The sequence below is a fragment of the Mesocricetus auratus genome, unplaced genomic scaffold, assembly GCF_017639785.1.
Source record: "Mesocricetus auratus isolate SY011 unplaced genomic scaffold, BCM_Maur_2.0 Super-Scaffold_100676, whole genome shotgun sequence".
Taxonomy (NCBI): Eukaryota; Metazoa; Chordata; class Mammalia; order Rodentia; family Cricetidae; genus Mesocricetus; species Mesocricetus auratus.
Window position 1 is genome coordinate 143,376,083 of NW_024429266.1, and position 15,715 is coordinate 143,391,797.

The window sequence follows — 15,715 nt, forward strand, 5'->3', positions numbered from 1 at the left end:
AACAACTCCAGCCAATCCTTGAACTAAAAGGTTAAAAAGTCCTGTATGTTCTTTATCATTCCTCCATTTGAGCTACAGTCATGGGGTACAGCCGTACCTACTCCTTGTAACTCTGTAGATGCAAGGTAGAGAGGCCAAGCTTTTGGCCAAAAGTTTTTAGAGATGACTCACAAAATAGAACTTAAATGTAAACAAAAATTTCCATTCTATATACCTTTCTCTTTTTCTTTTTCTTTACTTAATACCAGTACCTCTTTACTGTTAAAAAAAAATGGGTAAAAAAAAATTTTGTAAGTCAGGGTTTCTCTGTATTGTTTGAGGCTGTCAGTCCAGCCTGGCCTCGAACTCAGAGATACGCCTGCCTCTGCCTCCCAAGTGCTGGGATTAAAGACGTGTGCCACCAACGCCCGGCTATTCACCCATTTTTAATCTATTCTTCGACCCAGGATATTCCCTCATGCAAAAAGCCTTAAGATTTACACAATCCACCCTCCAATTGAGGGCAATCTCTGGGTTCCCCTTTTTCCAGACCTTAGTGTCAGGCTAAGGCCTAGAGATTTAATCCAATCCCCCCTCCAACTGAGGGCAATCTCTCAGGGTCCCCTTACTTTCCTGACCTTTGTCAGGTGAAGGCCTGGAGATTTAATCCGGTACCCCTAGCTTGGTCCCCCCTTTTTAACACATCCACATAGCCTTACTGGCTAGCCTTTTAGATCTCTCAGTTCCCCTTTACTTTCCTGACCTCAGTGGATCAGGCGAAAGACTGGAGATTTTTTATTTTATTTCTTATTTTACCCTTTTTATTTCTTTTTTCTTTTTTTTCTTTTTTTCTTTTTCTTTTCTTTTTTTTTTTCTTTTTTTTTTTTTGAGACTGGGTTTCTCTCTATCCTTTTGGAGGCTGTCCTGGAACTTGCTCTATAGACCAGGATGGCCTCATTCCTTCCTATCTCTGCCTCCCGAGTGTTGGGATTAAAGGCGTATGCCACCAACACCCGGCTCTCTGAATATCATAGCAAACATCCTCCCAATCTGGGACATTTAAGCCTTCCCCAGTAATGAACCATGGGCTCCCTCGTTCAATCCATTTTAAAAAGCCTGCCATGGTTGTAGTCCCCTGTTCTTCAAGCAACTTTTTTACGGGATACTGTAATTTAAACTTCCAGGGACTATTTCCCATTGTTTCTTTTCCTATTTTCCTCCATCTGTCCCTGGCAGGCAAAAGGGACGACCCCGTCCACTTACCTCGCTTTCACGATCTCGGTAGGACCTCCAATTGTCGCGTCTGCTGCGCGGCCTGTGTCAGAGAACGTGCGGAGGGTGTCGGGGATTGACAACACAGAGACTCGTTCAACGATGTAAAGAAAACTTTAAGCAGGCTCCAAAAAGGTTCAAGAAAACTTCCCAAGAAAGGCTCCCACCAGAGAAGCTTCTGCTCTCTCCTCTACCCTGGCTGGTTCTGCTCTGACCCCAGAAACTGATCTGGGCGTGGCAGAAGAGGCGGTTAGTCTCTGGACAAGGTCGAGGTCAGGGTGGTTTCTGCGGGCAGGCCTTTTCCAGGAACTTAATGCCCCCAGGCATTGTATTGTTTTTAGTAAACATTGTCTTACAGCTGCCTACTCCCAGGCAGAAGGGGAAGTGGGTCTCTGCTCAAGGTCTGGTGTTCCCACATGTGCACACACATGTAACCATGCATACACATAGACATACATTGCAGGCACATGCACATACCAAAATAATCCAATGCTTTGTATGCTCTAACTGCTAATGCTATTTGTTAGCTACAGGTAGTAGCTTAACTGGTCATCTAACGAGGCTGTGGAGCTCTATCACCCATAGGTGGCTGGAGAGTTCTCTCACTTGGAGAGTTCTCTCACTCATCCTTGTTTCCTTGACTTGTATTTCAGTCCTTCTGTCTCGGCACTTGTATTTAGGGTATTAACAATTCCCTTCTTAACTATTTGCAAGCAACTCATTAACCAGAATATAATGCTTTATAAAGAGGATAATAATGTCATTAATAATAATAGCCTCATTAATAATTTCTAATAGGGTCATTAGAAAGAATAAATGGAATAATTACTCATTTTAACTTAATGATTGGGTTCCTTAGTGTATGTGCCTGGCTCAGGACTCCATCCTTTTAAGGTTTTCCTTTAGCGTTACCTTCTCAGTGAGTTTCTTGCTGGTCACTGTCTACCTGCTCCCATCAACACGCATTGAGTACCTCCTATCCGCTCTTCTTATCAGCCTGTGAAAAGACACTGAAAGAAGTCTAATTTCACAGTTGTCCCCTTCATCCAGTTCCATTCAGAGGCTTTGGTGTACCCTTCTGGTCACCTTCCCCCTATTTTATATATGCGTAGTGGATTGGATATACTGTCTGCCCCTGGCTTTCCCACTAACATTATGACCTGGAGACAGTGTGGGTCAGTATAGAGTAAGCTTCCTTGTTCTGTTAGACAATTGCTTACTTCACCATTGCACAGATGGCCCCAAGCTTAGCCAGCCCTTTGCAGATGACCAGTGGGAATGGCTCAGACCTTTCTCAAACAGAGCAGTGATAAGTAACCACAGCATGCACATTCAAGTGCATTTCCAGACTTAGTTTCCCAAAATACAATGGTTGGATCATGTCCCATACACATTCAAAGGAAAAACGTCACCAAGTTGCCACCTAAAGAGCTTTACTAGTCTTTTTAAAGAGAAATATGCCATGCTCAGAACAGTGTTTTCAGTTGTTTTTGGAGTTTTGACAATCTGATAGATGGGTAAGTCTCCCTAAATGTAATTTAATTTCTGTTGGCCAGGGGCCAGCAAACTTTGTTTTCCCATAAAATGCCAGTAAGTGTTTTCAACTTTGTGGTCCAGCTTATGTCCTACCAATTTAATTCCTCTGCAGCACAAAGCAGACAAAGGCTATATAACTGAACAGCCATGCCTGCCTCTCAGTGGAAATTTGTAAGTACAGGAGTCTTGTCAGGTGTAGCTCGTCGCCCACGGGGTTCCAGTCCCTGTTGGGGGAGACCTCTTTTATATGTCAAAGACCCATTCCTATTGCTTTTTCTATCTGTGAATTGATAGATCCTTTCCAATTTTTCTTTATTAGTTATTACTTATTTGTTTAATATTTATTTTTTATTTTGTGTGTACGGGTATTTTTCCTGCATGTAAATACACCACATTTGAGGAGATCAGAGCAGGGCATCGGACCCCCTGGAATTGGAATTACAGATCCAGTTGGCCAGAATCTAGCTGGAGTTCCTAGTGAGTTTGGTGTGAAGGAGGTGGTCTTTCAACACTGAGGCCTTAGACCTCCACAGCTCAACTGAGCCAGTCACAAATTTGAACACGTGAGAAAGTAGTACATTTCCAGGTCTATTACTGTCTGAGAGCTGAGTACTTGGGGCCCTTAGCTGCTGAGAAGCTTCCAAAGCACTTGGCTCATGGCAGGACTGTGGAGTAACGCAAGTCCCCTGTAACTGAACGGTGTGCTTTGTAAAGTTTCCCCAAAAGTCTTTATTATTGACTTATTTGTAAACTTACATTTATTACATTTGAGTTTGTGCGCGTGTGTGGATGTGTGCGTGCATGTGTGCATGCTTGGGTGCATGCCTGAGGAGCCCAGATGAGGGTGCTGGATCCCCTGGAGCTGGAGTTGGAGGCAAGTATGAGCAACCTGATGTGGGAGCTGGGAACCGAGCCTGAGTCCTCTGCAAGAGCAGCAGACGCTCTTAACTGCCAGCCCATCTCCTCAGCTCCTCAAATTTTAATAGTTGGCATCTCCCTTGGCAGGAGAAGTTTTCTGAAGGAGGATTTGCTTTTCATGTGAGGCTGAGGGCCAATTTTGAGAGAACACTTGTACTACATATGAGGAGATATTGTGATGTACAGCTTGCTTGACACAGTTCCATTCTGAGAATCCCTGAAAGGCGGTAACTGACAAAGGAAGCAGTATTAGACCCCAAATGCTCCTATCCTCATTCTTTGATTTGGTTAGATTAGAGCAGACTTGATTTGGTGTGTGTAGGTGTTTTGCCTGCATGTGCTCCTGGTGCCTGAGGTGGCTAGAAGAAAGGGAGTCGGGATCCTCTGGAACTGGAGTTATGGATGGTTTTGAGCCACCATGAGGGTGCTGGGGATTGAACCTGGGTCCTCTAGAAGAGTAGCCAGTGCTCTTAACCATGGAGAAATCTATCCAGCACTCATTATTACTATTTTTTAAAATATATTTTTTAGCCAACTAAATGTCTGAAGACAAGAAGCCATTTTTGTAAACTGTAGTCACTGTCACTGGCTGAGCTACTGTAGCTGTGGCTAGCTGAAGCTTGAAGAGGGATGTAGGTGCTGGACGTTGTGTGAAATGTACTCAGAAAAATATATGTATCCTTGATCATAATAGCCAAATAAACAAAAAGAAATTTGTACATGTGTATAAAACATGGAAAAGACAGCAATCCACCTCATTTTCCTGTATATTATAGTTCTGTTCATGTTGTGAGATATGGTGATTTTTTTTACAGATTTTTTTCATTTACTGTTCTCTTTTTAAAACCTCATTTATTTATTATGTGTATGCATGTGTGTGTGTGAGAGAGAGAACGTGTGAGTGTGTGTGCACATGCCGTGGTGAGCCATGTAGAGGTCAGAGCACAGCTGGAAGAGTTGGTTTTCTCCTTCCACCATGTTGGTCCCGGGAATCAAACTCAGCTTGTCAGGCTTGGCAGCAAGCACCTTGACCCCATTTCCTGTTCTTCTGACGACATTTCATCATGTATACATACATCTACACACATACATATATGATGCAATACACACACTGTTCAAATGTAAAATGTCTCTCAAAAGGCTATGTGTTCCAGCTGCCGGTGTTGTTTTGGCAGTTTCTGGAAACTTTAGGAAGTGGAGCCCAGTTGGAGGAGTAGGTCACTAAGGGGTCCCTGTAGATACTTTTTCCCTGCCCTCTTCCTGTCTTCCGGTCTACTTCCTGTGTGCCGTGACCTTCTCTCCCCTGCCATACACCAACACTGCCATGATATCTGTATAAGTGACCATGGGTTGAACCCACCATGTCTCAGTTTCATTTCTGTTGCTGTGATAAAATCCCCCGACTAAAGCAACGCTAAAAGAAGAATGATTTCGTTTAGTTTACAGTTGTAGATTACAGTTGCGGTCATTGCAGGAAGTCAAGGCAGCAACTTGAAGCAGCCAGCATGCATCACACCCGCTGTCAAGAGCAGAGAGAAATGGATGCTCGGCTCACTCTTCTGTTATACAGTCCAGGACCCTATCCAGGGAATGGTGCTGTCCACAGTGGGCTTGGGCTTCTCATGCCCATTAAGATAGCAGGACAATCCTCCCCAGGCAGACCTGCTCTCGACAGATCCCCTTTGTGATTCTCTTCCCGGAGAGTTCTAGATTGCGTCAAGATGACAGCTGAAACTTTGGTTCTGAAACTGTGAACCAAGATAAATCTTTAAATTGTTTATCTTGGGTATTTTGGACAGATACAAAAAGCTAACTAATAACATATATCTATGTCCATAGACACAGTCACACACTCAGATGTGTAATACACTTATGAACAAATAATAACTGTATTCACTGAACTTTTAGAATTCATGTTCATGATTAAATTTAAAGTGTAACTCGTGATTTAAAGTAATCATCATATTTATGATAAACTCAAGAAGTGGGTTCTGAGAACCTATAGTGAGTGACTCATGGGTTCTGCTCTCAAATTTCTCTCTGTCATAGGGAGAAGGTAATGGCTGTATAGTTCATTACAGCAGAGGTACATACAGTGCCACCTAGGCTGGAGGGACAGATTAATCCTAGGCCTCAGACAAGCATCGGCCTGTAGTGTCCAACAGTGGTACAGTCGGAGTCAGGTTTACATCAGGATCTTCCTTCGCCTTTCCCTTCTTGGGCCCCACGGAAGCTAGTTTGGCTTCTATTGCTGGGATAAAACACCATGACCAAAAGTAACTAGGAGGAGGAGAGGGCTAACTTCATCTTACAGGTTACAGTCCATCATCAGGTGAACCCAGGGGCAGGACCTGAAGACAGGAGCTGAAGCAGATATGGAGGAATGCTGCTTGCTGGCTTGCTTCCCCTGCCTGGCTCAACTTCCTTTTTTATACAGCCCAGGCTCACCTGCCCAGGCTCAGCACCTCCCACAGTGAGCCAGACCCTCCTCCATCAAATAGCAATTTAGAAAATTCCTCAGAGAATTAGCCAGAGGCCAGTCTGATCTGGGCAATTCTTCAATTGAGGTTCTCCCTTCCCAGGTGACTCTGGTGTGTGTCAAGTTGCCAAAAACAAAGGAGTCCACTAAGGGGAGAGAAGTGTCAGCTGTGGACTAGATAAGGTCTTGGAGCTTCCGGGTGGGGTGTTTACTGCGCAGGAGGAGGGAGGAGAAGGTGAAGGTGCTAAAGGAGCAGAAGTCAGAGCTGGCCTGGCAGGATGGATTCTGCAGTATTCCTTGTTCCCAAGCAGGACAAGCCGGGGATGGAAGAGACCGAGGGAAGCCTCCTCAACGTTCCACAAAGAACCATCTGTATAATGATGGAGAACTCAGTGAAGACATTCTGCCCGCACAACCCTGCTACTGTCTCTAAAGCCCACTTCAAAAGTATATTCTTTCCCCATTAAAGACTGAAAACTTCGAGGACAAGAAACTTCAGGCAGAGAACATGGTATGCTGGCTTGGAGACCAGCTGACCAGCCTGATTTGGGCCTGGCCTGGTGTGGCTGCTCCTTCCTACAGTTTCCTGGGCATGATCTGACTTCCCAGCATGCAAATGAAATCGGCCTCAGAACCTCCACAAAGGGCCTCTTCCTGCTCATGAAAACAATGACCCTGCAGGAAGCAAGATAGAGTAATACATTTATTTTTATTTATTAAAGGAAAACAACCAACAAAAGCCCTCTTCACCCAGCTTCCTGGGTAATTAACAGATGTCTGAATGTGGTCAAGACCAGGGTGGGTCATTGGCCAAGAGGGAAGTGACCTGGAGCAGGAAGTATTAGCGGAGAGTGAAAACAAACAGTCTAGAACTCATTTGATGTCAGCAGAAAAGTGAGCTAACACAACTCAAATTACACCAGCTCTGAAGAATCAGTCTGGTACCCAGTGAGTCCCGGCAAATGCCATTTAAGCATCTCTCTGGTTGTGTTTACTGTACTTCTCTTGGAATCTGTATCTGGGATGCTATATGTAAAAGAAAGTGTTTTCTGATGGAGAGAAAAATTAATTAGTTTAGAACCAGAATAGCAGTTACCAAAGTGAGGTCCATTAAGTAGGCATGGTGGCTCATGGCTATAATCCCAGAACTCAGGAATTAGATGCAGGAAGAACTAGAGTTTAAGGCCAGCCTGGGCAGCATAGCAAAATCCCATCTCATAGACAACAAACAAACAAAAACCCCAACAACAGTAAAAGTTAGGCCTGTGTAATAGATCTGTTTTCCAACTCTGTCTCAAGTATGGCTTCCATCTCATGCAAGTTAGGACATGGGCCACCCCAGTCTTACTGTTTTAACCCCAGGCACCAGTACTTACCCACTCTCCTAAATTGTGCTAATATTTAAACATAAATGACTAGCACAAAGACATTTTCCCAGATCCTGGCAAAAATTCAGTAAATGAGAGCCCCCTCTGTCTATCTGTCTATCCATTCATTTTCTTATCTTTCTTCGTTCTATCTCCTATCTTTCTTCCAATCTATTATCTATCATTTACCTATCACCTGTCAATAACCTATCAAACCTCCTCTCTGCCTTCTTTCCACTTTTCCCTCCTCTCATTCTTGAGAGTGTATGTGCGTGTATGTACAGTATGTATTTCTGTCTGTCTGTGAACATTCTTTGGGTCCAGTGTTTGGAAAAGGCTGATCAAATGGAAGGATTTGTTTCAGCTCAGATTTGAAGGATAAAGTTTATCACGGTAGAGAATTCCTGGTGGTGGGAGTCTGTGGCTGACTCACGACATCTTGATAGATCAGGAAATGGAGAGCACAAGATGTAGGACAGGCTGTCCATCTGCAGGCCATATTGAGACAGAGTAGGAAAACAACCCTTCCATGAGCCACTTCCTTCCACTGAGCCCACCTCCTAAAGGTTTCCTAAGTCCCCCAAACAGCACCTCCAGCTGGGAACTAGGTGTTCAGACAGAAGCCTGGAGGAACATTTCACATTTAGGCTATAACAAGGGGATACAAAGTGATCCCACTTGTGATAGGATTGGAAAATGGAGGACTTGTCCAAGCTCACGTTGTGTCTGTTCAGTGTTGGAGCATGTGACCAATGTGACAGTGTCAAAACTCATGGTCTGAGGCTGGGTGGTGGTGGCGCATGCCTTTAATCCCAGCGCTCGGGAGGCAGAGGCAGGTGGATCTCTGTGAGTTCGAGGCCAGGCTGGACCGACAGCCTCCAAAACAATACAGAGAAACCCTGTCTCGATAAGCAAAAGAAAAACAAAACAAAAAAACTCATGGTCTGAGACCATGGTCTTGTAGTGAATGAAGAAATGTCTCCAAGGCACGGGGACTGGAGCTTTAGCAGAGATAGACTGTTGACTGCATCAGTGGCCTGAACTCTCTAGGGTCCTTTAAAGGTGGTCTACTCCAAGTTTCTTTCTGACCTATCAGTGTGTCTGTGTGAACCAGAGCTCAGTGTTCAGATCCCCCACATCCTTTTAAACAGCAGCTGGACATGGCAGCCTGTCCTTTCAGTGCTGGGAAGATGGAGATGGGAGTGCCAGGAGCTAGCTTGGCTAGCTTGACTAGCCAGAACAGCAAACTCTGGGTTGAGAGACTCTGCCTAAAAATAAGGTGAACAGCAACCGAGGAAGACCTCTGATGTCAGCCGTGGGCCTCCACTTACACAGGCACACATGTGTAGGGTCACTACACACAAGCACCCGGGAAACTTAGATCTGGAAATGACTTGGGAAAGGACGTGTTAGTTCCAAGGAGTTATTGCCTCCTGACTGTTAGTATTTCCTTTTACGTGCTGGCCGTGTCTGCATTTGATGGCAGCTCACTGTGATCCATACAGTTCAGGCGTGGCAGGGGAAAGGGCGTCTTTAGTGAGATGCTTGGGGCCTGGTGGGAGAGTGGGGGCAGGTGAACACCTTGTCTCCTTCAGGTGTCTTCTCAGCTAAATACAGCATGGGAAGGACCAAGAAAATGTCTATCAGAGACATTGAAAATGGTCCTTTTAAGGCCATCCATGAGGCTGGCATGGTGCATATCTGTAATCTCAGTTCTTAGGAGATGGAGGCAAGAGAACCAGGAGTTCAAAGTTGTCCTAGGTTACATGAAACCGTATTTCAAAAATACAAAGTGAAAATTAAAACAAACAAAAAGCAGCTGCTCTTAACCTCTTACACACAATTTCCACTGTGAAGACAGCTAACCCTAGAGCATAGCTCACAGCCAGAGTCCAGGCTTTCTTAGACTCATAGCAACACAGACAGGGTCAGTGGCCTAAAGGGCCCTGGTGGCTGGGTGGATAGAGGAGGAACTCTGGGCTTCCTGAGAAGCTGTCACCTCAGGTACAATGACCTTATTTCTGTCCTCTGCAGTTGGGGACAGGAAAATCAATGCTCATAACACCTGGGGGCGGGTGTGTGAGGCTGAATCAAGTCTGCATTAGAGAGAATGGGGCTGTGGGATCTTTCTGCACAGAGCATCCAAGCCAGGACCCGGCTCCTGGGAGAGGTCTGATTCTGGTAAACAGCAGAACTCATTTTCCAGCAAATAGATTTTCATTTTGCTTTCTTGCAGCGATGCACTTCTGAATTGTCACTGGAATGAGGTCTGATAGGGCCACCCAGGCTGAGCCTCTCTCTTGCCTTTCAGAGATCCATCCCCTGAGCCCTGACTCAACTCTGCCAGGTCCCTGTCTGCGTCTGCTCCAGTGTGCAGTACATGCCATCCATTCGTGTGTGTGTGTGTGTGTGTGTGTGTGTGTGTGTGTGTGTGTGTGTGTGTCCAAGTGTGAAAGCCAGAGACTGGAGTCAGCTGTCTTCCTCTATCAGACTCTCCCCTTATTTTGGGGGACAGGGTCTCTGTTGAACTAACTGATTTGGCTCATCTATCTGGCCCTGGGACCTACCTGTCTCTGCCTCTCTAGGGCTGGCGTTATAGTAATGTGCCCGCATCTCAATTGTTGCATGGGTGGTAGAGATCCAAACTCAGATTCATAGGTTTGTGCAGCAGCTGACACTTTGCCCATTGAACCAGCCCCCTCCATCAGTATTTTATCATGTGCTGTGCAACTCGAGGGTCTATGAGCCTGAGATGGACCCAGGCTGAAGTGACTGATGGATAGGAGTGCCCTCCTTCCTGCTGCACAACAGAAAGACGATTCATAGGCTTTACCCTCATGTATCCGAGAGCTTAGTGGATTTTCTGCTTTTGCTCAGGCCCAGTATCAGTGAGCCCTTGAGTCAGACGTATCACACAATAACAACAGATAGCACATTGTCATCAGGTGAACATAAACTAATCATAAATGTGCTGGCTAGTTTTGTCAGCTTGACACAAACCTAGACATATCTGATGGAAGAATTACCTCCAACAGATTGGCCTACCAGGTAAGTCTATGGGGGCATTTTCTTGATTGGTCGATGTGCAGGGTGGGCAGGTCCAGTGTGGCTGGTGCTTTCCTTGGGCAGATGGTGCTGGGTAAGAAAGCAAGCTGGAGTAATCTGGAGGTAAGGGGATGTCTGCAAGCCACAGAATAGCATTCCTCCCTGGCTTTGACTTACGTTCCTGCCTTCAGGTTCCGGCCCTACTTGACTTCATGCTCTGGCTTCCCTTGGTGCTGTACTATGATCGAGACCTGTAAGCCAAACATACCCTTCTTCTCCAAGTTACTTTTGGTCACTTTTTGTTTCGTTTTATTTATCATAGATAGAGAGACCAACAACTTAATCCCCCTCTTTAAGATTGACATCTCATGCTTCCCCACACAGCTACATATCTTTCACAGCTGTGCACCCTCTGGAACCCTTTTCCTGATCTCCATACGGTTAACTCATCACAGCCATCAACTCGTAGCTCAGAAATTGTTTTTCTAGGAAGATTTCTCACATCCGATGATATTCAATTTCCCTTGCTGCGACCAAATACAAGAAATAATTTTAAGGCTGGAGGATTTCTTTTGGCTCATTATTTCAAAGATATCAGTCACCCATAGTGGGAAGCTATGGCAGAACATGGCTGTTCACCTTAAAGAATCCAGGAAGAGGAGAATACTGTGTTCTAGGGTCCTCTTTTCTGTTTTCTTACCTTTATGTGGGCTCCAGGGATTGAACTCCATCCTTGTTCAGCAAGCAACATCATCTGATATGCCATCTTGTCAACCCCATCTGTAAATCATTAACATGTAAAAATATGAGAAACAGCTTATAGGCTCAATACACAATTCAGTTAACTTTAGGGTGTGTTCTACAGAGCACTGTTCTATAACCATAAACTCACAAATCCAAAAATCTCATTAAGAAACACCCTTTCCCATATATACTCTCTCACACGGGCAGGGGCCTTGTGTAGCTCAGGCTGGCCTTGAACTCAGTAGCTGGGGATGAACTTAAACTCCTGATCCTCCTACTTGCACTTCCAGAGTGCTAGGGTTGCAGGTCTAGGCCACCCTGCCCAGCTTTAAGTTTACAAAGCAATTCCACGTCATCTGTGATCTGTTTCTATTGAGGACACAAAACAGGTTGATTCATTTTCCAAGAGACTGCAGAATACAGAAAATTGGTTTGCTAGTGTGTATGTCGCGTGACCTGGGCCAGGCATATCTTCATGAAAGGGACTCTGTTCACCCGATGGTTCTGTTGAGTGTTGAGGGTACACGTCACCTAAAGAACAATTATATCCTTCTCTGGCTGAGCTCCCCAAGCCTGTTTCTCTTTCAATGAACTTGATGCCTATCCTGCTTTTAGATGCATGATTGATTATATGAGTTATCCATGTCTGTATACTAATTATCCCAAACTTAGGGTCTTAAAACAACATAGATGGCTGGAGAGAGGGCTCAACAATTAAGAGCAAGGACTACTTTGGTAGAAGACTTGAGTTCTGTTCTTAGTACCCAAAGTCGGCAGTTCATGACCACCTGTAACTGCAGCTCTAGGGGACCCGATGACCTCTGGCCTTCAAGGTACTTTCACTCCTTTGCACATGATCCCCCACATAAACATAAGTGTATATATGAATAACTCTTAAAAGTTGCATACACACCACTAGGTTTCTGGGGTTTCTGAAAGCTCTGTTGGCTTAGCTGGGCTCTCTATTTCAAGGACTGCTAGTTCAAGGCTAGTGGAAAGCCAGGCATATGTCACCTCATCTCAGTCTTCACCCTGAGTATGATTCACTTCCAAGCTCACCCATGTGGTTACTGGCAAATATAGTCCTTTGAAAGCTGTTAGCTGGAGGCCATTGTTGGCTCTATGATATTTGGACCTCTATATGAGCAACTTACCCATGGCAGCTGACTTCATCTTCCTGAGCAAAGAGAGAGAGGGAGGGAGGGAGGGAGGGAGGGAGGGAGAGAGAGAGAGAGAGAGAGAGAGAGAGAGAGAGAGAGAGAGAGAGAGAGAGAGAGAGAGAGAGAGAGAGAATATACGAGGGATGGGTATTGAAGCTTTGTTCTGCCTCATCTTGGAGTCCCCTATTGCTTTGCCATTTTGTGTAGAAATAAGTTGCTAGGGCCTGGGAAGACAGATCCTTTAGTGAAGTGCTTACCTTACAAGCATGAGGGTCTGAGACTGAACCCTAGATCACACATTTAAGAAGCCTGGCGTGGTGGTGTGCGATAGTAATCCCAGAATGGGAAGGTAGAAACTCCAGGTGGATCATGGTCGTCTCACCTAGTCTGCTTGACATCTTCCAGACCAGCAAGAGACCCTGTCTCAAAAGAGTAGGGCAGATGATTATTGAAAGATACTCAGGATTGACCTCTGAACTCCTTATGTGTGTATATTCCCACACACACTCAAACGCACATTCATGACCCCTCTTGAACACACACTCACATGTACACATACTCACACACATCCACTTGCTAGTTCCCGACTTTGAGAAGAGGTTGATTGACGAAAGGCATGGAAACCAGAAGGTGGGGTCACCCCATGGTGATTGGCAGTCATTCAGAGGCTTGTGTGAGTGAGCTGGTAAACAGAAACCTCAGGTACTCAAGAAGATGGTCTTCATAAACTGAACACAGTTGCTCCACATGGGAGGGGCTAAATTAGAGTTTTCCTACCTTTTAATTTCTTTGATCTTTTAACTTTAAAAATTGTTCTAAACTTTAGCATAAAAAGTTGTGCATTCATACATAGATACACATCAAATGTAACCGAACTCAAAGACTGCACATATAGTAATTTCATTTGGAAATTTCAAAGGTAAAGTTGGAAACAGAGTGATAATCTCACATATTCTTGCCCTTAATAGGTGTGTTGTTGGTCAGTTGTCAATACCGATGTATGTATGTATGTATCTTGCCTTTTTCTTTCTTTTTCATTTCATTATATTTACTTGTGTGTTTTCCAGTGCACTGTCCCATGGCACACATGTGTGTGTGTGTGGGGGGCTCAAAGGACAACTTGAGGGAGTCCATCCATTCCTTGTTTCCACAGTGTGAATTCCTGGGGTAGAATTCAAGTCCCCAGGCTTGGAGTTAGAAATCTGTATTCACTGAGCCATCTTGCCATCCTCTCTTAATCTGTTTAAGATAGTTTTTCTCTGGCCTCGAATTCCCAGCAATCCTCAGATCTCAGTCTCTCAAATGCTGGGATAATTTATAGGCACAAGCCGCTATACCTGGCTTAATAATGATGTTTGGAAACGATATGAAATTTATTCCTGGGAAGGCTGGTACTGGCTGCCATCCAAGTGCCACCATTCTTGGTGAGAGCATGGGCCTGCATCCCTGACCCTGCATGGAGACATGGCGCCTGTCCAATGTGATGTCCTTTCTCTCCCTGCAGAAAACCCTGAGAGAGCCGCTCTGTACTTCATCTCTGGCGTGTGCATCGGCTTGTTCCTCACTTTGGCCGCCTTGGTGGTGAGGATCTCCTGCCACACTGACTGCAGGAGGGGTCCCCGGAGGAGGTGCTTGCAGGACCACGAGAGCAGCAGTGACAGCAGCGACAGTGAGGATGGCAGCGAGGACACAGCCTCGGACCTGTCGGTGCGCAGACACCGCCGCTTTGAGAGGACTTTGAACAAGAATGTGTTCACCTCTGCAGAGGAGCTGGAGCGCGCGCAGCGGTTGGAGGAGCGCGAGCGCATCATCAGGGAAATCTGGATGAACGGGCAGCCTGAGGTGCCTGGCACCCGGAGCCTAAACCGCTACTACTAGGGCACAGTGTGAACCCCAGAACATCTGAAGGCCGCCAGGAAAAGAGTGGGTTCTGTAGGCAGGGACGGTGTGCACAACGGAGACCAACTCTGCTAATGGGTCTGGAGAGAAGCACAGGGCCAGCGTGTTTTCCCAAGGGCATGAGGGGTTGCTTTAGACCTCCGGAGAAATAAACAACCCATGCAGCGGCATCTGCCTTTCCAGGTCTTGACACCCACGTGGGCACACTGGCCCAACCTTTCCAGGTCTTGGAATGGTGCTGAGATTTCCTCTCCAGCCACGTGACAGTGACAGTGACGTGACAAGCTGAAAGAATGAATGGTCCTTACTTTCTGAGGCCCTCAGGAGTTTGCGAAGACTTAACCACTGTGTTACTCCTTTACAAAAGGAAAAATTCTCATAGCTGGAGAGCTGGGGGTATCAGGGTGAACTTAACCCAGAAAATTCAATTTTCTAAAGGATTCCGTGCAGTGGAAGCCATTTTAATTGAGATAGCATGATCTATGCTAATTATTTAAAGCTAATTTTTAGAACAAAAAAAAATCTTGGCAACCTCTGCATTTTAACTGACACCTCAGGGATTAAAATCCTATTTTTTAGTCTAGTCACCACCTCATTCATGGAAATGAATAGAATTTACTGTATTATGAGATGTATTGCTGACTTAGGAGATACATACATCAATAACCTCAAAGGATAAATGGGTTTATTTTTAGTAGTTTATAAATATATATTGACATGTGTATTTGAAAATGCTGCATAAAAATAGAAGCCCTGTGTCCTTCCATTTTGGAGAGAGAAAAGTCTCTCATGTCTTCAGAGACTCAGTAATATTTAAATAATATTTTGTTTGAAAATAACAGTTGGAATTTCCAAGAAAAGAATGGAAACCAGAGGTGAGGATTAAAGCCAAAATTAAACGATATCTAAAACAAACATTTCATGAAAATCTCCCATTGTTTCATGTCTGTCTGTGTGGTCACACATAAGCCTCTATGATCACCCTGACTTATGGGCAAATATGGCCTCTACCGGACCCCTAAAGGGTTGAGAATTTAAAAAGGGTGATAAGGGTTTTCTGTTGTAGGATATGTGTTGTGGTTGCATTATTGGTAAGAGATAGAGCTACTGAAGATTTGCCTAAGGCAAGAGGTAAGATAGTGACCCCCACCCCGTCATTTCAAGAAGTTGGTAGGGAGGCAAAGCAGGCAGGCCCCAGGGAAGGATGGGAGGAAGACTGTCATACTGGAAATTGGGTGACAGAATGAGGCCGTAGCTTCTAGGGCAGTAGTTCTCTGCCTGTGGGTCTCAAACCTTTGGGAGGGAGTCACACACCA

General features: G+C 45.1%; 1 protein-coding gene across 2 annotated transcripts in view; it reads left to right on the forward strand.

Annotated features, from left to right (window-relative positions):
* Eva1a (eva-1 homolog A, regulator of programmed cell death) overlaps window positions 1-15,314 on the forward strand; it is a 54,655-nt gene extending 39,341 nt beyond the window's left edge. For both annotated transcript variants that reach the window (XM_013119251.3, XM_013119253.3), the window contains one exon: window positions 14,005-15,314. In XM_013119251.3, the coding sequence (XP_012974705.1) occupies window positions 14,005-14,378 (374 nt within the window). In that variant the 3' untranslated portion in view covers window positions 14,379-15,314. The remainder of the gene's footprint in view (window positions 1-14,004) is intronic.
* The last annotated feature ends 401 nt before the right edge of the window (window positions 15,315-15,715 follow it).